Source organism: Anabrus simplex, chromosome X (assembly GCF_040414725.1).
Source record: "Anabrus simplex isolate iqAnaSimp1 chromosome X, ASM4041472v1, whole genome shotgun sequence".
Classification (NCBI taxonomy): domain Eukaryota; kingdom Metazoa; phylum Arthropoda; class Insecta; order Orthoptera; family Tettigoniidae; genus Anabrus; species Anabrus simplex.
The window spans coordinates 160,933,270-160,957,760 of NC_090279.1; the positions used below are offsets into that span (position 1 = coordinate 160,933,270).

General features: G+C 39.9%; 1 protein-coding gene across 1 annotated transcript in view; it reads right to left on the reverse strand.

Moving 5' to 3' along the window:
• Positions 1-24,491, reverse strand: part of pyd3 (beta-ureidopropionase pyd3) — a 64,518-nt gene that overhangs the window by 12,261 nt on the left and 27,766 nt on the right. Inside the window, exons 5-7 of the mRNA XM_067158944.2 lie at positions 12,838-13,044; positions 9,789-9,913; positions 1,568-1,760 (exon numbers count right to left, since the gene is read on the reverse strand). Of these exons, the coding sequence (XP_067015045.2) occupies positions 1,568-1,760; positions 9,789-9,913; positions 12,838-13,044 (525 nt within the window). The remainder of the gene's footprint in view (positions 1-1,567; positions 1,761-9,788; positions 9,914-12,837; positions 13,045-24,491) is intronic.

A 24,491-nucleotide genomic window follows, 5' to 3' on the forward strand; every position in this document is an offset into this window, starting at 1 on the left:
GTGATCTTTCTTTTTTAATTAAAAGAAACTTGTTAGATAGAAATAAAACTAATAATACTGATTGTTTGGGTAAATGTCAAGAAAACTGAAATGAAAGACGTAAGAGAGTGTGACACATAAAACACCAAGAGATATATAAAAAGAACTTTAAAATGAGGAAGGTCAGCAGTTGCAGAGTAGGGTCTCGGCCTACAAGTGGCCACGGCTAGTTCGTGGTCCGACAGCTCCGCTCTTCTACCGACCAACCAAGCAGAGGACGGGTGGCCACAGCTCTACCGTGACTCTACGCCTCTGCATTCGAGAGACAGCGAGGGGCTGGTCCCCACTATCGACTGTCCTGAGAATGGTTTTTCATAGTTTCCATTCTCTGGCGAATGCCGGGACAGTTCCTAGTATAGCCACAGCTGCCAACCCTCTCACCTTCTCCGAACATCTCCTTCAACTAAATAAATCTCCTGGCCTGAGAGATGGCATCACCATACACATACACACTGATCTCTCATTGCATCTGTCCTACTGTGTGTTCCTTTTCATGCTCCTGTCTTTTTTATATACCATTTGATGTGTCATTTGTTTGTACCTTTCCATTTCTTACCTTGGACTCCTTTTCTCCTTCTGTTTTTGTTCCGTGTTCTTAACTATTTACCACCTATATTTATCTTTATATCTTTTAGTCTTTTCACTCTTCCTGTCTTTACCTAGCTTTTTTCTTATCCTCCAATTTCCAAATCAAAACTGAAGATCTGTCAAGACCATCCCTGAACGAGCTTTGAAGCTCGCCTTCATGAAATGTGAATGATTCAAGATTGATGAAGAAAGAAAGCCCATCTATTTGAATACAGCGGTGCACGAAGATGTGGAGATTCTTCTTGTCCTTTTGTGTTTTCCCATTTGTCCTTGTGTCCTCTTTCTGTCGCTTCCTCTCCCCTTATGGACCTGTCACTGCCTTCGTCCTATTGTGTGATATTTTTCATATCGCTTTCATTTATATACGACTTGAAATCGAAACATGCAACCCTCTTGCTCTTGCAGTGTTATCCTCTAACATTGTTCTCTCCAGATGTTTGTAAAGTAGTCGTAGTATTCTACCGCGGGTGCGAACTGTGTTGCACATGTGGATTTGACCCTGTTTTACGGCCGGATGCCCTTCTTGGCGCAAACTGGGACGTAATCACTCTTGCGTGTTTCTGTGGTGGTTGGTAGTGTGGTATGTTGCCTGAATATGAAGACGAAAGTGTTGGGACAAACGCAAATAAACCAGTCCCCAAGCCAGAAGAATTAACCATACGCAATTAAAATCCCCAACTCGGCTGGGAATCGAACCTGGGACCCTCTGAAATGAAGGCCTCAATGCTGACCATTCAGCCAAGGAGTCGGACCAGATGTTTATAAACTGTGTCATGTATCTCATTTTTGTATTCTTGTCAGTTTCTTAAACAATCAATATTTTTAATTTTATGAATTAATAGGTGTTGTTATATTGTTTAAAACTGATCACCCAACCAAAATTAATTTTTAAAAATGATCACATGTTAAATGTTTCAAATAATAAGACCATTCTCCTCACCGGAGTACGGCTGCCATCAGGGGCTGCAATGTAGCTGGAGCCATAGAAGTGCCCAAAATCCTTGTGAGCTGGCTTGCCATCTCCAGATGTGAACTCATTGGGAAATGATTCTGTACCAACTCTGTTGATGGCACATGTGAAGTAACTGTTGGCGATTGCTGCATTGCGTGCTTCTATACCCCACAGCGGTTCACTGAAACATCAATTGATCGTAATTATTAGCAATTTACTTTACGTCACACCAACACAGATAGGTCTTATGGCGACGATGGGATAGGAAAGTGCTAGGAGTGGGAAGGAAGAGGCCGAAACGTTAAGTTAGGTACAGCCCAAGCGTTTGCCGGGTGTGAAAATGACAAACCACAGAAAACAATCTTCAGCTCACAGCTGCGCAACCCAAACTGCACAGTCACTTGCTCAATAATTATTAGTTGAAACCAAGATCATATAACTTGAAACTTAACTAGCTTTCTGGTGGTCACATCTAAACGTGAGATGGATCTACGAAGTCAACATAACAGCAACATGTCCTACCATTTTCACCATTTCTGAGGCCTAAAGCTACATTTCACTTAGGATGCTAACTATAGAGGTGGACTGCACAGCTACCATCTCATATGTCAGGTAAGAAATGGAAAGAAATGCAGTGTTCTCCCCAAAAAATTTTGTCAGCTGGGTGGCAGGAATGAGTAGCTGGGTGGGGAATAATACGTAAAAAAAAAGTGAATATGAAAAAAATTGAATGTAGTTTGAACTGAGTTTAGTTTGAATTTAATGTCAAAATTGAACGATTTTTGTGTTGTCACAAACAAGACATAACGGAGTATTTTGAACTAGTGTTTTACTGCTCATTCACAATCATGTAACACCGGGGCTTACCATTCGTTTGCTGTGGAGTGCCATACGGGTTAGTAATGTCGGGAGGAATCGAGTGCTCGCATGCGATTTCATGCTAATACAGACACACTCGCACACAACACTATGTGATAATAAAACTAAACATTGAAACTTCGACGAAATTGATGCAATTATGCTGACAGTAATGAAGATTTATAATATAAATAAACAGTTTTACAGTGTTTACATTTTAATTTGGAATACCTAATGACTCAAATATGTATTAATATTTTGTAACAACTCATAGGTTATGTTAGCCGGGCGGTGCCCATTAAAAAGGTCCTAGGGAGAACACTGAAAGGTATCAAATCATACAGTACAACTCCAATTAACCAGAGTAACTAGGGATTGACACGATCCAGATATTCAGAAATACAATAATTGGATCAGAACTGAATATCAGTCTAGCAACATGTTTCTGTTTTGTGAAATTGCACTAATCTACTACATATACTAAAAGAACAAAAGTTTCCAATATCTAAATACAATATACGATTAAATATTAAAAGAAACTTCTGACTTATGTTCGTACACACCAACATACATTTTTTATTTAAATGTCGTCGTCGGCTGCAACTCGTATCCGAGTAAACAATATTCTTCAGCAGTCTACATTTTCACATTCATATGACTTAGTAGCCCAATCTTGGCATGAAACATATGTCCACATTGACATAATTAATAATAGTAATTAAGTCAATACGGACCATTGGTGGCCGTCATGGTCAAGCTAATAGATAGTGAGGAGGATAAATGACAAGCACGGAAGCTCCGTCAAGCTCAGTTCCGCCTTGCCCCAACAATTTCCTGCGATCTATTGTCAATCAGCTCAATTTGAATACCCCATACAAACTTTTACAGGACTTTGGACATAACATGAATGATATTCATGTTTGAACTTTTAATGTTGTTATTGTATTGTTGTTTTTATCCAGTATTTTGTTAGGACAAAAAGTAATTTTAAATAAGGTAATTGTAATTTTGGAGCACGTTTTAGTCACATTTCTTATGTGTAAGGCTAATAATAAATTAATTGATGCTTACCCACCACGTGTTAGCAATTTGAGATGATGACCCAACTGATGGTAGTGATTATTGTTTTCTGTCAGATCTTCGGATAGTAATTTTTAATTCTAATTGATCGTCGTCGTACGCAAATAATACATTCTGTGAAAGTGATAACTCTAATTCGATCACGTACCACATGTTAAAGTCGAGCATGTTTAACGAACGTAAGTCTTTTACATGCATGTGATTTTAATCTATAACCAGAAGAAGAGAATTTTAATTCTCGAAACATGTACTTATACATATTTTTGTATTTGATGGTTTAGTATATATATTAGATTTTGAATTGTATTGACAAGGCAGACCTTGACATAATGAATAATAGTATCCTCTTCACGTCGCCGTCGTTCTTCTTCAAACAATGAAACTGATGTAGGAATGTAAATGTATCCTTTTTTTCTTTTTAATAACTGTTGGTTTCTTCAGTCTGCTGAAACTCTAAGTTAGATTGGAGAACAGTGAGGACTTCAATAAGATAATTTCAAAAATTCAAGTTTTTAAGGATTTAAATTGAAATAAACATACAGTAAATGTTTATACATTCTAAATATGTTTGAGTGTAGTTAGATAGAATCTGATGATGTTCTTTCAAGAACAAAACATGTCATTCTATTTTAATTAAGTTGTTTCTCTTTCAGGTATAATTCTGTTACCATATGTTTATTTTTTCACATAGTTTATAAATTTATTTAGTCAATATTAGTATTGGCAGACTGAAGGACCTAACAGTTATAAATTAACTGAGTCCAAACTGAAAAGAGATAGCTTCCGATATCACAAATTAAGCGTATCCAACAAAGTTAGTTGCTTCAAGGCTGATACTCTCTTGCGAACAGCCAGATCTCGCAGGCAGTTGATAGAAAGAAGCTGCATAGGATTGCATCCATTTTAAGGCTGTTTCAAAACAGGTGAAGGCTTCATCAGCAGTTGGTCCTGGTTCCGGTTCATTTTCAGTCATGTTATCGTCATCACTGTCCACTTCTTGAGATTCTCTCATAACACTTTGTGCAATTTAATCACCACCTAAACCATGAAATCCTCAGTCCAATGAGTCACACTGTAATCATCATGTCAACATCACAATCATAACAGCCAGGAACCTTTACAATGATGTCATGAATGTCTGCCATGAAAATTGATCCCAATAACTGGTGATCTACTATATATAGCAAGATAGGAACAAGAGAGGGAACAGATAACAGGATAAACACAAAGACAGGTCAGTGTGGGAAGGGTGAGCAATAGAAAGAAGAGACAAAGAGGAAAATCCTTTTGTGTTTGTCCTGTGTTCCTTCACATCTGTCCTGGCTGGCTGTGGTGGTTGTGTTCCTTGAGTCTGCTGACAATATTGCATTTTGTCATGCCTATGTCACAGCTGCAGGGGATCCTGTACACTCCTACAACTGTGAGAGGAAGGCACTTGTCTTTCAGGGATCATAGGAGGTCCCGTATCTTAGTAGTGGGTTTGTATGTCGTTCTTACTCCAAATGCAAGCAGTTTCTCTATTCAGTTATGTTTAGCAGGAGAACTGTAGCCATTGGCTTTACTTTCTCCTGCTCTTTGGCTGCCTGATGCCTGGGATGGCATGCACGCTGTACAACTGGTACCCAGGACCATACTCAGGTGGTGATACTCCTTACTCTTGACGTGACACTGTTCCCATGGGCGACTAGTGTCCAGATTATGCCATATATCTGCCTCAGGTGGGGGTTAGGACTAGGACAAGACAGACAGATTACGACAGACTGAGAAGTAAGCTATCTGTAGCTAAACACACTCTATTGTACAGCCAAGAAATGCATTATGGAGCAACGAACATACTCTCAACCAAAACTCATAATTGCGCTTAGTTATAACAGGAACCCATAGAAACTTTCACAAGCACTAACAATTTCAGCAGGAAGGAATAAACTGAATGGGTAAACAGAACCTGAATATCCATACTCGCAACAACTAAGATATAGAAGTTAATTGGTTGCAGGGGAAGGGAGCAGTCATGCAAAAGCACAACCAGCCAGTAACATCTCAGTGCCCGAGTCTTGACACTTCACAGAGAACAGGCAACCATCGTCATATACAGATTTTCCAAACATGTGCAAAGTAATCAGATGGTGGATATTAGTCCTTATGAATATTTACCCTGTGGACAATCATTTATGAGTTACAGACTTTCCAACTTTGTGCGGGAAGTATTGGTAATAGCCTAACCTGGCACATCCCATGTCGAATAGCTACCGTGTTGGTGTAGCAGCAGGGATACTGCATTCTAATATAAGAACTGCTTAAAATGTCCACCATGCACCTGAATAAGCTATCTCACTGACTGTTGGACACGTTCAAACACTCCAGGCATTGCACGTATTCAACAGCAACCTTGTTCCACAGACAGGTGAAGTACTGCATTGTCTGCAATGGCATTCCTGACTCCAAACTTAATACTAAATACGAACTTTCACCATTCTAACTGATAACTATAACAGGCATAGTTTGTAAACAATCAATTGTAGGGCAAATGTTCATCGGGACTTTCTGTCATTTTCGAGGTGAACATTTTTTCTACTAGTTGCTTACGTTGCATCGACACAGATAGGTCTTATGGCGATGATGGGATAGGAAAGGGCTAGCTGCAGGAAGGAAGTGGCCATGGCCTTGATTGAGGTACAGCCTTACAGTGTTCTCCCCAGAAATTGCCATCAGCCGGGTGGGGAATACTACGTAAAAATGAAAATAATCAAATTTTTTCCCTCAGGGTATTAACAATCTTTTTTTCTTAGCATTTATTCTGCTTAAATGCAGGGTCTGCTGTTCTGCATTTCCTTTTCCACTTGACGCGGTCTTGTGCATCTTCAGGAGAGACTTTCGCCACAAGCATGTCCTCCCTCAGAGGGTCAAGCCAGCACTTCTTTGGTTGTCCTCATGGTCTGCGGCCCTCAAGACATAAGTGTAATGACCTTCTCACAACTGAAGAACCATTTCTGCATAGCAAGTGGCCATACCATCGTAAATGAATCTCTTGCATTTTCTCAGGGACTGGGGCCACACCAAATGGCATCTAAACAGTAATATCTACAAAACTGATCTATTTTGGTGTTACTATGACGAACAATACATACCAGAATATTTTGAAGTTCTAGTGTTCTACTGCTCGTTCATAATAATGTAACATTGGAGCTTACCACTCTATTGCTATAGAGTACTATACATGTTTGTGACATGTGGAATCCTGTGTTTGCATGAGATTCCACACTAATCCAGGGATCGCTCGCGCACACTACGGGACAGTCAAGCAGAACATTTAAACTCAGATGCAATTGTTGCAATTATACTGACAATATTGAAGATTTATAATTTAAATAAACAGTTTTACAGTATTTAAATTTTGATTTGGAACACCAAATGACTCAAACAAATATGTATTAACAATATGTAACTAGCACTTATCTAGGTTATGTTAGCAAGGTGGTCTACAACAATGGCAGGGCAGTGCGCCCAGTAAAAAGGTCCTAAGAGGAACACTGCCCCAGCATTTGCCTGGTGTGAAATTGGGAAACCACAGGAAACCATCTTCAGAGCTGCCGACAGCGGGGTTCGAACCCACTATCTCCCGAATACTGGATACTGGGTGAACTATCCACCCCCCAATTACTTCTCACGCATTTCAGAACACCCTGTAAACTGGGAGCGCACAGTGACAGCTTTAGCCCACAACTGACCTTCAGACAGAGGAGACCTTTTAGGAATGATGGGAAATAACTTTGGTTTTCATCAATATAGGGGACAGGTTGAGCGACATCAAAATATACAAAGGGCACTAGGAAAGTTTTGCAATACGCAAAAATAGTTGTCTGGACACCCCTGTTATGGTGAGGGATGAAAGGAGGGGTGAAAGGCGGTCTAGAAGACAGCATGGCGCAACCTTCACACCAGTTGTTACCAAGGAGTGGGATTGAAAGCAAGTTAAGATGTCAATGTGATCTAAAGGTGAATATCACGTAATTATCCGTTACAATTTTGCTTGTGGATTAACTGTTGACCAGTGCCTGGAGGAAATGACTCCTGTGCGGGGAAAGACTGTCCACATTGGACAACAATTTTCCGCTGGTACAAAGAGTTCCACAGGGAAAATTTTGGGATTGAAGACGATCCTCATTCTGGGCGACCGTCTGAATCAGTGACTGAGGAAAACATTGAAGCTGTGAGGAAAATATTGCAGCAAGAGAGGCGGTTGACATATCGGCAGGTAGAAGAGATCCTCCACATCCCTGCACCAGCTATTCATTCAATTCTTCATGACCATATCCATGTTAGAAAAGTTTGTTCCCTTTGGGTGCCCCATTCACTTTCAGAGGAACAAAGAGCACATCGAGTGAAACGGTGCCAAAAATAAGAAAACAGTTTGAAAATGGGACTTCGCATAACGTCAATAGCATCATTACAGGTGACGAAACTTGGCTTTATTATTACGATGTCCCAACAAAATCCCAGAACAAGGTGTGGCTGTTTGAAGATGAGGGTACTCCTGTGACTGTGCGAAAGTCAATGTCAGTGAGGAAAAGGATGATTGCAGTATTCTTCACTAAACGGGGCAACCTGACTCGGGTTGTGCTAGAAACACAAAGGACAGTTACTGCGAAGTGGTACAGTGAGACTTGTCTGCCTCAGGTCATCCAGGCTCTCAAGCAGCTCCATCCGAGGTCACGGCTCAACACTTGGCTCTTGCATCACAACAATGCTCCAGCACATCGTGCTAATGTAACAATGGATTTTCTTGCCAGATCAGGGTTGACTGTGCTTGATCACCCTCCATACAGTCCTGATCTTGCCCCATGTGACTTCGCACTCTTCCCAGAAGTGAAGATGAACCTGAAAGGGCGGCGTTTTGCATCCAATGAGGAGCTTCTGGCAACATGGGATCAAGAGTGTGAAAATGTAACCAAAGGAAATTGACAGAGTTGGTTCAGTGACTGGTTTCGACGTATGGAGAAGTGTATTGAGTGTGGTGGAAATGATTTTGAAAAAGTCTAAAGTGTTCACTCACATTGCAAAACTTTCCTAGTGCCCTTTGTATTTGGTTGAGACCCTTCAGTTTTCATAGTCCTATATACATCCGAATACTGGATCTTCAAAAAGATAGGCACGAAGCACAATGATGCCTTCAAAATGTTGGATGCTTAGAATTTGTTTACAATTTACTTTACGTCGCACCGACACATGTAGGTCTTATGGCAACGATGGGATAGCAAAGGGGATCTGCCACCTGGGCGACTGCCCTAAATGCAGATCAGTACTGATTGATTGATTGATTGATTGACTGATTGGATTGATTGATTGAAAGGAAGCACCTGTGGCCTTCATTAAGGTCCAGCCCCAGCATTTGCTTGGTGTGAAAATGGGAAACCACAAAAAACCATCTTCAAGGCTGCCAACAGCGGAGTTTGAACCCATTATCTCCCGAATACGACTGCACAGCCACTCGCTCAGTCGGATACTTAGAATTCCATGGACTGACATGAGAACCAAATCAGTCAATGATCAACCAGCCCAAAATGAAAATACACTGAAGTACAATGGTAAAGCAACACAGTGTCAAGTACTGTTGGGCACATTATAAGACAAGAAAGCCTAGAAAAAGAGTATAAATCCAACGGATAATTGAAGAACTCTCCAACAACATACATGGATCAGATTGAAATTGTCATAAATGCTCCATTTTAGCAAAGCATGAGGATGACAGGAAACATCACTTTATGGCTAGAAATAACAGACCCCATTACAAAGACCATAAGATCATGATATTCGAATAGAGTGACAGACTCACAAGAAGAGTAGCAAAAAGTGACAGGAAAGGACAATGTACATAATTTTGCAAACGTACATGATTATCCAATGTAATCAGTAGCTACTGAACACAAGATGATGATAAAAATACAATTTATCAGTCTTAATCAAAAATCATGAGTATAACAAAAGACCAAGAAAATTTATTTCATCTTGCTTTCAAAATACTGAATGGCCAAATGAACTTCTTTCTACACTTCAAAAATCGGATAATTCCTACTGGGTTTAAACACGTCACCATAGGATCCAGAGGCTGACACTCTAACCACTGATCAACAGCGGTAGCTACAGGGCTGATGAAACTTTAGAAAGCATCTATAATTGAAAATTAATTAAACCAATTTGACAGCAATTTCTAAATAATAAAGTCATTTAAAAAAGAAGATGGATGTATAAGAACCAATTTAATTAATTTTACCTCAAATCTCCCACTGTGGCAGATGGATTGAAGACAATCTCAGCACCGTTCACACCAAACATAAGCCAATTCTGAGGATGGTGTCGACCATAGCAAATGTTCACAGCAATCTTCCCATATGGTGTCTACAAGTTAAGGAACAAAATACGGTTAATTTTTATTTCAATACTATTAATGCTAAGAGTACAATGGACGAGTGATGGAAAAGAGCAAGTCTCATTTATATCAACACTAAAAAGTCTACAAATGTACAATATATTTGCTCTCATTTACTCATATATAGTTAACAGATTGTAAGTAAGTTAGGTAATGGAAAGGAACAAGTGTGTCATGTACTGTACAGAAAGACAGGACCAATAAAAGGAACATCTAACAGGAAAAACACAAATTACTGGTCAGTATAGGTGGTGGTGGTGGTGGTGGTGGTGGTGGTGGTGGTGGTGGTGGTGGTGGTGGTGGTGGTGGTGGCGGCGGCGGCGGCGGCGGCGGCGGCGGTGGCGGCGGTGGTGGTGGTGGTGGTGGTGGTGATGATTATTGTTTTAAGAGAAAGTACTATTGGGCAACCATCCTCTCTATTGACACTAATTAGAGGGGGAAAATGGGAGGGATCCAAAACTTCAAAAAATGAAGCTATCAGCCAAAGAAAGACAAGGGCCATGAAGGGTGTGAAAATGAAGGACTCTCTGGAATTCGCAACCTAATACCGTTGGTGCCAGGAAAAAAAAAAAAAAAAAAAAACACACTTGACCAAGGGAGGTCGGATAAGCTCAGCTAAGAGGCCCACGGTTGCCAACCCATGCTCCCAAATTAAGAGCCCCTGAGGCTCCTCTTAGTCACTTTATATGACAAGCAGAGGATACCATGGATGTTATTCCACCACCCCCACCCACAGGGGAATAGGAAGAGCTAGAAATAGGAATGAAACAAAAAAAAGAACAGGGACAATCTCCACATTTTCATACACTGCTGTCTACAGAGAGATGGGCTCTCTCCTCATCATCCCAGGTCTTCTACATCCATCACTTCTCACCCCCTGACAAGCTCATTTCTGCTTCCCACCTTTATCAGGAGAGCAGGTATCAACACTCATTGAGATCTTCAATTTTGATGCAGGAGAGTTGGATAAAAAGAAAGCTAGAAAAAGAAAGGAAAGAAGAAAAGACAAAAAGATAAATAGAGGTTCGAATCCCACTGTCGGCAACCCTGAAAATGGTTTTCTATGGTTTCCCATTTTCACACCAGGCAACATGCTGGGGCTGTATCTTAATTAAGGCCACAGCTGCTTTCTTCCCAATCCTAGCCCTTTCCCATCCTTCCACTGCTGAAAACATCTGGCTCCTCGGCTGAATGGTCAGCATACTGACCTTTGGTTCAGAGAACCCTGGGTTCAATACCTGGTCAGGCCAATGATTTTAACCGCGTCTAGTTAATTCCTCAAGTTCTGCCGTGAGTGTATTTGTCTAACCACACATCTTCATTTACATACAACACACTACACTACCAACACCACAGAAACACACAATAGTGAATACATCCCTCCATATAGTCAGGGTCAGGAAGGGCATCCAGCCATAAGAGTAGGCTAAATCCATACAAACCACCAACCTCAGGTAAGTGAGAAACAGCCAGGATGAAGACTGTAAGACTGGCCATACAAAGCACTTGACTATCCTTTCCCAGCTTACCAGCCATGTCATGACGTGCAGTAAGGATACCTGGACTACCACAGTGCACTACCATACCTGGCTGTGTCGGGAATCAATAGAAATATTCAAACACGCTAACAACTTCAGCCGGAAAGAAGAAGCAGAACGTGTTAACGAAGCCTGGATTCCAGTACTGAGGAACGCAGTAATCAAACAGTCTATAACACTACATCTTTTGATACCAACAGTGCAGAGGACGAGCAACACTCAGAGTATAAATAAGGGAAGCAGGTGTACTCAGCATCAGTCCACTGCTGAATTGTGGAGAGAGCAGACCATTAAGAATGCCGAATGTAGTCTCCAGGAGATCATTCTGGATCACAGCCCTACACACCTGGAAAACTTGCATAGAGAGTTGGATGACGCCCATGAAAGCTTAACCAGTAAAATACGTGAGAAATCAGTAAATCTGTTATGGTGGAAGCTATTTCTTTTCCATTTCATGTTGATTAGCTTATAACTGTTAGGATCTTCAATCTATTGAAACTGATTTATGAATAAATAAAATTTAGACAACACCTGAAAAAAAAAAAAAAATGTATAATAACAGATTGTACCTGAAAATAATAATAAAATCTGCTGTTATATGTTTTCCTTTTCAGGTAGAGAGAGAGAGAGACATGCAGCAAGTGAACTCAACAGTGGAAGAAAGATGGAGAACTGCATCACTGAAATGGTTTGACCAAGTAAAGCAAATGCAGGAGATATGAATTTCCAGACCATACTTAGAGAGGACAGTGCGTGGATGTCCAAGGAGAAAGTGGTTTGACCAAATTAGAGAAAGAGAGAAAAAAAAAAAAAGGTGAGGCCGGCCTTGTGGTCTAGGGGTACCATGTTTGCCTCTCACCTGGAGACAATAGGTTTAATTCTAGGTCAAGTCAGTGAATTTTACCTAAATTTGAAGGCTAGTTTGAGGTCCAATCAGCCTACGTGGTGATTACATTTGAGGAGCTATCTTAACGGTGAGACAGCAGCCCCAGTTAGAAAGCCAAGAAGAACGGCAGAGAGGATTTGTCGTGCTGATCACACATCACTTTGTAATCTGAAGGCCTTCGGGCTGAGCAGCAGTCGCTTGGTAGGCCAAGGACCATCACAGCTGTAGTGCTATGATGTTTGTTTGTTTGTTTAAAAAGTGGGAGAGATATTATAGATATAATGAGAAAAGAAATTTTATAATGAAAGGAACAGATGGAGGCATATAGTTCACCCAAGTCCCACCCAACCTGTTAGAAGGACCAACATCAGATGATGATGATAATGATGATGATTCCATTCCATTACTTAAAGAAGAAAAATAGTTTCCAGTACTTACTTAGCTTCAGACACATGACAGATAAGCATACCTGGAAGACAGGGTGTCCTGTGTTTCCTTCATAGTAGTAGGTGGATTCATTGAAGTCACCAACACGAGGAATGTGATTCTTGCGATGTTTGCCGAGAACTCGACCAGTGTTGGAGACTACCACACAGGTGTTCCAGATAGTGTCACCATGGTTCTCATCTCGTTCCAGAATAGGATTCACTATCACCATGTTGTACTTCTGGCACAGCTACAAAAGAAATATCCTAAATACTTTTCATTTCATTAATATTGAGAGTTCACGAATGGTGAACTAAAAGTGATGAATGGGGATTCACATAGGCACCTGCCATCGTACAACCTGCATCAAGAATATTTGATGTCCAAACATCTTTCTTAAATGTAAAAAGAAATTATCTTCCAAATGCAAATAAGGCAGAACAATTTCCAATCTGAGTATTCGTACTTATTGTACAACGCAATGTAACCAAAAGTCACTGGACACCCCTTAGTCTAGCAGTACTTGTCCTGTATGATACAGAGTCTTACGATTAGGACACAGAAGTTGAAGACCTATAAATTGCCTAAAATAATATCAAAAACATCAAAATATCAAGAAAAAAGGCCCTAAAAACTGGCAAAAAGAGGTAAACATGCAATCCAAATTCATTCATAATTTTAGTTTTAATTACATAGTTAACGAAGGAATATATCTCTGAGTCATTGGAGGAATGGTCAGCGTACTGCCCTTCGGTTCAGAGGGTCCTGGGTTTGATTCCCGGGCGGCTTGGGGATTTTAATTGCATACGATTAATTCTTCTGGCTTGGGGACTGGGTGTTCGTGTATGCCCCAACACTCACCTCTTCATATTCATACAACACACCACGCTACCAACAACTGCAGAAACATGCAATGATGATTACATCCCTCCATATAGGGTTGGAGTCAGGAAGGGCATCCGGCCATAAAACTGAGCCAAATCCACATGTGCAACGCATTTCGCACCCGTGACCCCAGAGGTGTGGGAAAAGCGGAAAGAAAAAAAGATTTAATGGTGGAATGTAATGTTTACAAATACAAAATTTTTGTGGTATGCAACACACAGTACAAAAATATATGAATGAAGTATGTTTTCTTTCAGACATTACTTGCAGAATTTAGAATGAAATATTTTTTTCCACCTAGAATGAATTCAACGAAAGAAATTGAAATAAGTAGAACTGGAATCACATGTGGCTTAACCCAGGAGAACTCGCACTGATATTTTTTCACCAGAACTTGCGCGCAGTCTTTTCGACCGCACAGAATCCATGGGCCATTATTTAATGCACAAATTATTTTTTCGAATACAATACACCGAAATGTCATATCATAGCTTTATTACACAAATGTATGTCTAATCAGCTGAGAAAATATTCTACAGGACACAAAATAAAGATATATTAATTTCAATTGACTACTTTGAACATCTGTCCGTCAGAACTTATGGCTACCGATATTTAAAAATTGAACTCTGGAAATGTAAAATGCAAACAATAATAAACATTAAAGAATGAAAACCCACTCAAGTTCCAATGTACCAGTCATTAGTAATTTTCATCACCTATGGCTGCTTCAAAACAAATCTCAGAACTTAACACTGAGTGCAATACAGGAAAACCGTTCAGAACTTGCCAGATCTCACAAATGCTGAAGAATTTAGTTATCATCCCCCTCCTCCTGTACGATTTCAACACTTTTCTCCGTGCACTGGACACATGATGGCCATGTGTGCTCTTTACATATGAAACGTGAACATGAAACGCATTTAGTTTTGGTTTTCCGATTCTTCTTTCTGTCACAATAAGCACAGCGACCATTGTCTGTCTGATTTACAGTTTGGTGACGTTGGTCCTCTTTCTCAATACCCAAAATGTTATGCAAACGCATCTTTACATCAGGAGCAATGCAGTCATTCGATGCACGATGAATCATATAAACATTTCGTAGCATCACTGAGAGCTCCTTCAAATATTTCTGGCGATTTATGCCACTCCCATTACGCCTGTCTCTAAAAATAATAAAACTGTTGATGGCATGTAGAATAATGTTAGGGGCCAGCGATTGTTGATTCTAGAGACAGAGTATTCAGACTTCATCCTGTCTACAACATCAACGCCCCCTTTCGTGAGGTTATAAAAAGTAAGCATCTCGGCTTTGTTCGCTTCTCCTGAATCTGGGTTTATGTTATCTCCTTCATGCGTCATAGAAAGAAGAAGTACATTTTTGTTTTTCTTGGTACATATGAGAGAAGTGTTTGCTGTCCTCTATACGCAAACAGGCTAGTATTTTCTTTACGAGGCTTGGTTTGAACAAAAACTGGAGGAATTTGTGGTTTATTTTTCTTCATTGTTCCCACGATCGTAAGATTGTGATCATTGAGCAATGATTTGGCTAATGGTACTGAGGTGTACCAATTGTCCATGGTAATATTGCGTCCAGACCCAGAAATTGGTTGAACTAGCCGCTCGACTACACTTTTGCCACTGTTGTCAACTTGATAAGGCCCTTCCAGTTGTTTTCCTACAAAAACTTCCATTTTATACTTATAAAATGTTCTGGCATCTACCATGGAAAATACTTTGGTGCCGTATTTATCCGGCTTATTTGGATTATATTGCATGAATGGGCAACAACCACGAAACACCTGTAACATCTCATCAGTTGTGAGATATTCACTAAGTGAATAATATTTCATGCATCTGATCACAAAGTCCTCAAAGATCTTCCTGAAGTGAGTTAATTTATCAACTATCACCCTATTACCTTGATCATTTATATCATCAAACCTGAGTGCACATAAGATAAACTGGAATTGTGTTCTGGACATTGTTAGGCGAAAAGCTTCAACATCCATCCCATCTGTAGCCCATAAGTCCTTCAAGTTCAAATGTCTTGATTTGACTACACCTGCCAAATAAAAAAGGCCAATCACAGCCTTGAGTTCTACAATATTTGTATTGGCAGCATCACGTGGCCGCTATAGTTAGTCCGATGTTTGTCAATCCATACATTAGTATATGCAACAATTTCCTCCAGTACACTGTCAGGGAAATACAACTGCCAGGCTTCTAATGAAGACTGGACATGTCTTGCCTCCCTTATTGCACCTGGTAAATGAGAAGGTTTCACTATATTCCGTTTTCTTTTGCGGCCTGTTTTAGACATTACATGAGCATCCCACTTTGTTTTATTATCCTTACCAAGCAGATGTGGTACTTGATCAGGCTCCACGCAAGAATTGTCTATATCATCTTCAGATTCGCCAGACTCCTCACTTTCCGTATCATGTTCACTTTCATTCACTGAATGATTCTCGTCATCAGATGCTGTAGTGTCATCAAACGGTTCACAATCACTATTGTCATCTTCAAACACATAGCGCCTTGCAGTATGCTGTTGTCATTGAAGAGCTCGGTTCACTGATTCTTCTTTTTCTACGCTTCGCAGAAGTTGATCAATCCTCTCTATTTCTTTCGGATCCATGTTTTCTTACACGAAACATAACACTACACGCTGAGAGAACTATTAAGACTCGCAGTATGGAACACAAAAGAACAACGCCAAACGCAAGGCCTCGCGTGCGGTGGAAAAGACCGCAACTTCTGTCGAGGTCAGAGTTTCTTCCTCCCAGTAACAATGGACAACAAATTTAGATTAACTGTTAATGCACTAGCGTTGTCAACTCTCCAGCGGAGGATAAGAGAAGCAAGAGCAAGACGAGATGTAGTTTCATTGCAGATTACAAATGAATAAATGAATGTGTGGTTGAAAAGACCGCGCAGCGAGGCCTCGCGGGTTAACCACACTACGGTTACAGAAATGGAAATTCGAGAACCTAAGCTCGGTTGGTTTTGCAGCGTATCACAATAGTCATCTCCAGGTTCTTAGGTGCAAAAGATCGTCGGTTTTCAGACGGCACGTTGTAAAACATCGAGAAACTTCTCTCCACATCAATGGAGGTTAAGGGTTCATGCTTGAAGCGAGTGAGATCTTCCTCTTAAAAAATAATCATATTAAGATTTTCTCCTTTCAAATATTTCACTTATCTTCAACATAATTTGATACCCCTGGTTTTTACAAGTAGTATTTTCATTATCTCTCTTTTCAGATATAGTTCAAATATTTGTATGTACTAGAGTAAAGATGTTTAAGAGGTAAAGGATGAACTAATGATGATTCGAATTGAGAATAGGCAATAAAAATGTAATTGAAAGAAGGCAACATTGCAAAAAAAAAAAATATTGTTAAGACCTATAAAAAAGGCTAAAAATGACCAACAAAATCTCCAAAAATGGTAGAAAAGTACAAATAAAACCCATCATTTTCTGGCCACCAGTGACCCAGAATGAACATATATTATGTTGGGCCTCGTCTTCAGACATCCGAGGGGAAAAAAGGATTTTTTCCTCAACTTCTGAACCCTACTCCTGACTAATGCTACATTTATGAAGGCACAAACACTGGAACTTCACACACATGTTTGCTGTCAAACTTAGTCAACAGAGAGAGTTCTGCGAGTTCAAACAGGGTATGATTGGGCTGCAACACCCATAAATTTGGGCATTCCATCAGTGAGATTTCTCAGTAGTTAAATAAAGATGCCCTGGTTCATGATGATGCTTGTTGTTCAAAGGGGCCTAACGTCTAGGTCATCGGCCCCTAACGGTATGAAATGAGATGAAATGTAATGACAATTTAAAAGTCCAAAATACTCCACTGACCAGAATTCACAACATGAGGACAAAGAATGAATGGATGGATACAAATTGAAACAATCAGTGGATCCGACCCGCAATGCACCACATTCCCAGAACTAGCGTTAAACAATAGTATTATTGACCAAAGGACTGCTTCTACAGCACAATCGTGAATTGGTGATGCTTGTAATCTAAAGGGAACCAAAATCTAGGTCATCGGCCCCTCATAACGGTACTGATCGCTAGGAAAGTAGAGCAATGGTATTTGTCATGTTGCGGTACTAATCAAAGGTAGTGTAGACTTGCAGTATTCCACACATTATGGTACTACTCACAGGTAATGTAATATGCATATATAATGCAGACCTATGGTGTTTTGCACATTGCGGTGCCATTTACAGGCAACGCCAACCTTATTCCTCACACAGGTATACTAATCACAGGGAATCGTACTATCCCGTGGTTTTCCTCACATAGTGGGTACTAATTATAGGCAAGGCAGACCCATGGTGTCGCTCAAAGAGTGGTACTAATCAGAAGTACTGTAAAACTCCCCCTGATACACACACCCTTGTTACTAATCACAAACCGATTGTGTACCTAAGATAGTGGCACTACGCGCAAGTAAAGGCGACCCATGGAGTTCCCTGCATAGTGGTACTAATTGCGAGTAGTCTCATGGTTCTAATTCGATCATCCCTTGGTCGCCCCTTTTAGTCGCCTATTACAATAGGCAGGGGATACCATGGGTGTATTCTTCGTCTGCATTCCCCACCCACAGGGGGTTGTGTGTTTGGTCCACGAGAGCTATTTTACTTCGCTCAAGTCCGCCGGCAAGCCGGTGAGGAGCCCCCTATCCGCCACCTGGGACGTGCCACGTGGGAGTATAACCTCTTCCCCTGCTACGCGAGCTTAGTAGGTTCGTGGCCTGGTCCAATGTTAGTGATATCACACTCAAGGGGAACTATCACGGAAGCAGTGAAGTAAACCATTGCTCTGGTAGGAAACTCAGGAAGCTAGTGATCACGTGCACTAATTCCTGACAATGTTTGCAGTAGCACATATAACACCGACATTTGACTGTGTAGCAACAGAGTAAGGTGTTGTGAACTGATGGGTCATGGTACATTCTGTGACACTCAGATGGACCTAAGTGAACCCAGATGCCTGGTGAATGTCAGTTACCAGAGTGTATTGTGTCAAAAGTAATAATTTGCAGGCAGTAGTGTAATGGTCAGAGGCTCTTTCTTCATGGTCAGGGCTTGGGCCATTCGTTTGAATTGACAAAATGATAAACTTTGGCGTACACCAAGAGTTTAGACAATAATATGTTTCCCACACTGTGGCAACATTTTAGAACAGGCTGTTTTCTGTATCAGCGCGATAATGGTCCTGTCCATAAAGCACGACTGAATTTTGTATTGCAGTTTCAGGAAAATCTAGTTGACATGTTTTAATCAAAGCCTTGACTGCAACCAAACAGAACATTTTTGGGATGAGCTAGATGGTCAATTGTGTGCTACAACACTATCATTTATTCATGATGCAACAGGAAGAATGGAAACAAATTCTATCAGCAGTTTACCAGAAGTCAGTGGAGAGCCTATCCCGAAACATAAACGATATGATAAAAGCAAGGAGGTCCAACATCCTATTAGTTACATGGCTGGTGCCTTTGGAATCAACAACAATGCATTTTGGGTGATTTTTTACTACAACAAGTGGTCTTGGCTTTCATGCTTTTATGTTGGTGAAAAGTGCATGATGATTGTTGCTTAAAGGGGCCTAACATCTAGGTCATTGGCCCCACGATAAGTGCAATTACGTTGTTTCAATGCGCTAAATTAATGTCAATCATCATGTTTATGCAGAGCCTCCATGGCTCAGATGGTAGTGCAACGGCCTCTCACCGTGGTTCAAATCCCGGCCACTCCATGTGATATTTGCGCTGGACAAAGTGGAGGCAGGACAGGTTTTTCTCCGGGTACTCCTGTTTTCCCTGTCATATTTCATTCCAGCAACGCTCTTCAATTTCATTTCATCTGTCATTCATTAATCACTGCCCCAGAGGAGTGCGACAGGCTTCGGCAGCCAGCACAATTCCTATCCTCGCCGCTAGATCGGGACTTCATTCATCCCTGACCTGGTCGAATGACTGAAAACAGGCTGTGGATTTTAATTTTCATCATGTTTATTCGTCAATATGGACGAGGACAGATTTCCTAGGAGGGAACAAAAACATGATGGTTTTACAGATAAAAACCATATAGGAAGATCTAGAGGTCATAAATTGATCTGAAAGTTTTTTCTTTGGAAACAAAATAGCCCACACTACTAACAATAAATAATTGTCAAAGTACTAGTTTATTTACAGATACATGAAAAGGAATTTTATTTAATAGTTTTCATGAAAACATCCTGTATAGAATAAATCTCATGACACAAACATGCAAATGGTAAAATAAAGTTAACAGGGACACTGGCAATCAACTGGACAATATCACTGGTTGTCAACTAATACAGATCTGGTTCGGAGGTTCTCTTCCCTGTAATTTACCGTATCTACTGTATCTACTGTATTTCATTTCAGTTTCCAAATTTGTACTCTTTTCATTACTAGATGGTTCACTCATCATCATCATTTTCCAAATTCAGTTTACCGGGTGTGGTGTACAAGTGCTTGCCATCTCCTCCTGTCTTCATACCTCTTCCATTCCAGGACTTCTTCTTCTTTTGTTTAAATGTTTTTCTTACAATTTGCTTTATGTTGGACTGACACAGATAGATCTTATGGCAATAATGGGATAGGAAAGGACTAGGAGTGGAAAGAAAGCGGCCAAGGCCTTAATTAAGGTACAGCCCCAGGATGTGCCTGGTGTGAAAAATGGGAAACTACGGAAAACCATTTTGGGGCTGCCAATAGTGGGGTTCGAACGCACTATCTATTTTACTGTCTCTATCCAGCATTTCGCTCAATGTGTCATATTCTCATCCATTAATTATTGCTTTCTTTTTGTTTTTACTCTTGTTTCTTTAACCTCCTTAACATTCTTTCCATCTTTTCTCCTCTACCATTTTAAACTTACTTCTCCCTTCATCTCCACTGATTCTGTCCGTTTCTGTCTTCTTTATGTGTCACTACGGCATACACGTGGCAGTCTTCTGTGCCAGATGAAAAAGCTGCTGGGCATTTTTTTGTCTATTTCTTCATGTCATTTACCCATGATTTTCTTCTGTGTCCAACTCCACAATAATCCTTGATTTTCCCCTGTAATAAGTTGTATATGATAGTACATTTTTCCTCACATAAATACTCTAATTTTGGACACATTATTATTGTTAATAATTCTCGTCCACTTCTTGATCTTTGTACTATAATACTTCAGTATTTGAAATCTTTTTGGATCTGCAAGATATGGAGCATTTGTCTGTAAAACCACATTTTGAAAGCTTCAAGCTGTTTTATAAAGGAAGACTTTAAAAGCCCCGGCTTCATGCCATTTGAAAGTACTGGCCAACAGTAAATCCTAGCCATAGTTTGGCATATGTCGAGTCTGAGATCATCATTGCAGAACAGCCGTCTCATCTTGTTAAACGTTGCTGTAGCTCGTTCTTTTTAAATTCTGAATTCGTATTCCTCCCTTCCTCCACCTTTGATTACTCTGATCGCCTTGTTATTATCTATACTCACACTCATGGATGAAAAAACAAAAGCAAATATCAAATATCAATTTTAATATTTTCTCAACATAATTTGACCACACGAGGACTTAGAACACCCTGTAGTGTTTGTAATTTAGCAGTTTATTATAATGTTTTGTTGTAAAATTGTGAATTTTTACTTGTGTCTTTACCATTTTTTAAATGTGATTTTATATCTGATATATACTTGTTTAGCACTCTAGCTGATGATGTTCCCTAGGGGAAGAAAGATGTACTAGATAAATGTACACAACATGTGTTGGACAGGTACTTAATCTTAAATATTTTGCTACTTTTTCAAGTCAATACGGGTTTTTAAATAATGGAGCTTTTAAAGCTCGTCATTTGTCATCATCATTAGTCGTTGTGCTCATTACTGAGCGTCGTGACCTCATAACTCCATCATTTCCTTGTTGCAACCTTGACAAGATGTCTCCATCCAGAGCGGTTTTCACATTTCGTTAGTATGACCTGAAGTGGTAGCCCAGTGATCTTCTTCGCCTGATCTATCCATCTGCTTGCTGTTCTTCCTCGTGGTCTACTGCCTTCAATTTTGCCTTGTAAAATTACCTTTTCCAAGTTCTCTCCGTCTCGTCTCAAAATGTAGCCAAGGAACTGGAGGTAACGTTCACTCACACGGGAAGATAGACGTTTCTTGATGCAGAGTTCTTCCAGAATGGAAACATTAGTTCTTTTTTCTGTCCAGGATACACGTAGCATTCTCCGCCAACACCACATCTCAAAGGCATCAATGCGCTTTCTGTCTTTAGCATTCACGGTCCAGGTCTCACAGCCGTACAAAAAGACGGAGAACACTAGTGATTCTACCAAGCGCATCTTTGTGGCTTTTGATATTGCCCGGTTCTGCCAGATCTTAGTAAGTTTAACCATTGCAGCACGACCTAAGACAATACGTCATTTGTAATGGAGCAAATATGTTGACATATATAAAATAAAGAGTTTTGTCTGTACATTGCTCAGAATTTGGAAAGAATGGTATTTCTGTATCGGTCACGTCCATAGTAACAAGGAAATGCACTATTTACTTTTCCGTAATTTCTGTCTGTCTGTCTGTCTGTCTGTATGTCTGTATGTATGTACACGCATCACGAGAAAACGGCTGAAGAGAATTTAATGAAAATCGGTATGTGAAGCCGGGGGATGAGCTGCTACAATCTAGGCTATAAATCATCTTACTCACGCTGAGTGAAATGGTAGTTTACGGGAAGGCCTAAAATTTAATTCTCAAATATTTATATTATTAGTGGTCCTATCGATAAATACTACATAACTAAAGTTATATAGAATTAAATTTCCGATCATTTACGTCATACATTGTTACCGTACCGGCTTTGATAACACAGATATTCATGAATTTGTATTTTTGTTGCCATGTCCATATCAACGCCGAGCCACAAGAAAATGGGTGAACAGAATTTAATGAAAGTCGGTATACAGAGTTGGGGAATAAGAAACTACAGACTAAGTCATAAACAATTTTATTCGCCCTGTACAAAATTGTAGTTTAGGGGAAGGCACCTAAAATTTAATTTTTAAATACCTACGTTATTGGTCCTATCGAAAAGTACTGCATGACAAGTTATAGAGAATACAATTTCCGATCATTTATGTTTTATTCAATTTCACCGTACTGACTATGATAAGAGTGGTATTTCAAAGTCGGAAGAAAACTAAATGTGAAGGCCTACAATACTGAAAGCGCATAACATTGATCAACAATAACATTACATTGACCATTGTTTGTGGTGATGTTCTTCGTCTCTTATGCTGCTGCTCAACTCGGATAGATGGGGTTACTGCTGCGTACCAAGTATAACAGCCTGACGGAATATTGGCGGGAAATAGCTGGGGAGTTAGAGAACTTTCTTCTTTAGCATGTCATTCCTCTGGTTCATACATTTTCTGATACCGTTCTGCTGGTACATAACTCACTGGTTCATCATAGTATTCCAGCTATTCGATCCCTACTCTGAAATGCTGGTTTGAATGAGCAGTGTGCACTGTTAAGGCAAAGGTTCAAGTAGTAGTAGTAGTAGTAGTAGTAGTAGTAGTAGTAGTAGTAGTAGTAGTAGTAGTAGTAGTAGTAGTATAGTAATTGCCACGTAAGGAAATACCCCAGAAAGTAAATATCGCCGCCCGATGCTCTTCTTTTCTCTTTTTTGTAATGGCTGATCACTGCTGCCAACCTGCCTGGTTACATATTAAAATCATCAGACATAACCATAACAAACTAACCTCAATGTAAACACCGATAATGAATGTTTCCCTACCCTAGTAAATGATAAAAGATAAGATGAAATAAATCAAGATAATTATGAATATCTCCTCAATGAGGAATTAAGGAAATAAACACACTTTCTCACTTAAATTATCTGTCTTTATTTTGATATACAGTAGGCGTACTATAACCATATTCTTGAAAAGAGGGGCGTGTTAAACGATGCAATTTATTTAATAAGTCTTTACAGTGTGATTTTCGAAAGTTCCAGACATCCAATGACTTCCCTTTCTTTTGCGCGAATATTTCCTTCTCTCTTCAATACCGGTAACCAGTAAGGAGAGAGATTATTGGGCATATTTTCAGCCTGCAGGCTGGTTATATCTTCAAGCTTATCAGGAAACATATAGGAATACTAATGTGCCAAGCTCCGTGAACAGAAATTAGGTCAGCTTTCAAGTTCACTGCGGATTTGAAAATAATAATGTTATAAGTTATACTGCCAAAATTTCGTCCCGCAAGAGTTATTTCATGTACCGGTAGATCTAGACATGAGACTGACGTATTTGAGCACTTTAATCATTTCACACAAACAATGTTATTAAATGCATTATCCGAACATGCCACAATCCTACTTACCTGGTATTAGCCAAATAGATTTACAATCCCACAGAAAAAGAAAATATGCTTTAAATATTCTCGCAAATGTATCACTAGTGACTTTAACGGCGATGCGGTGGCAACACGCAATTCACGCTAGAACAGTGATTGAACGTTGCCAACGTGCCAGATTAACGGTTAATGTAAGACGTCGTATCGGCAAGTAGGGTCCCTAAACTGTATGGTTACCGACACTGAAAAATACCCAACAGCAAGAAAAGTCACTATAAATCAATATCTTAATATTACAGGGGAGAAAGGGTAAGGTTGCACCCTTAGGGTACGTCATTACACGGAAAGGACTATAGTAGTAGTAGTAGTAGTAGTAGTAGTAGTAGTAGTAGTAGTAGTAGTAG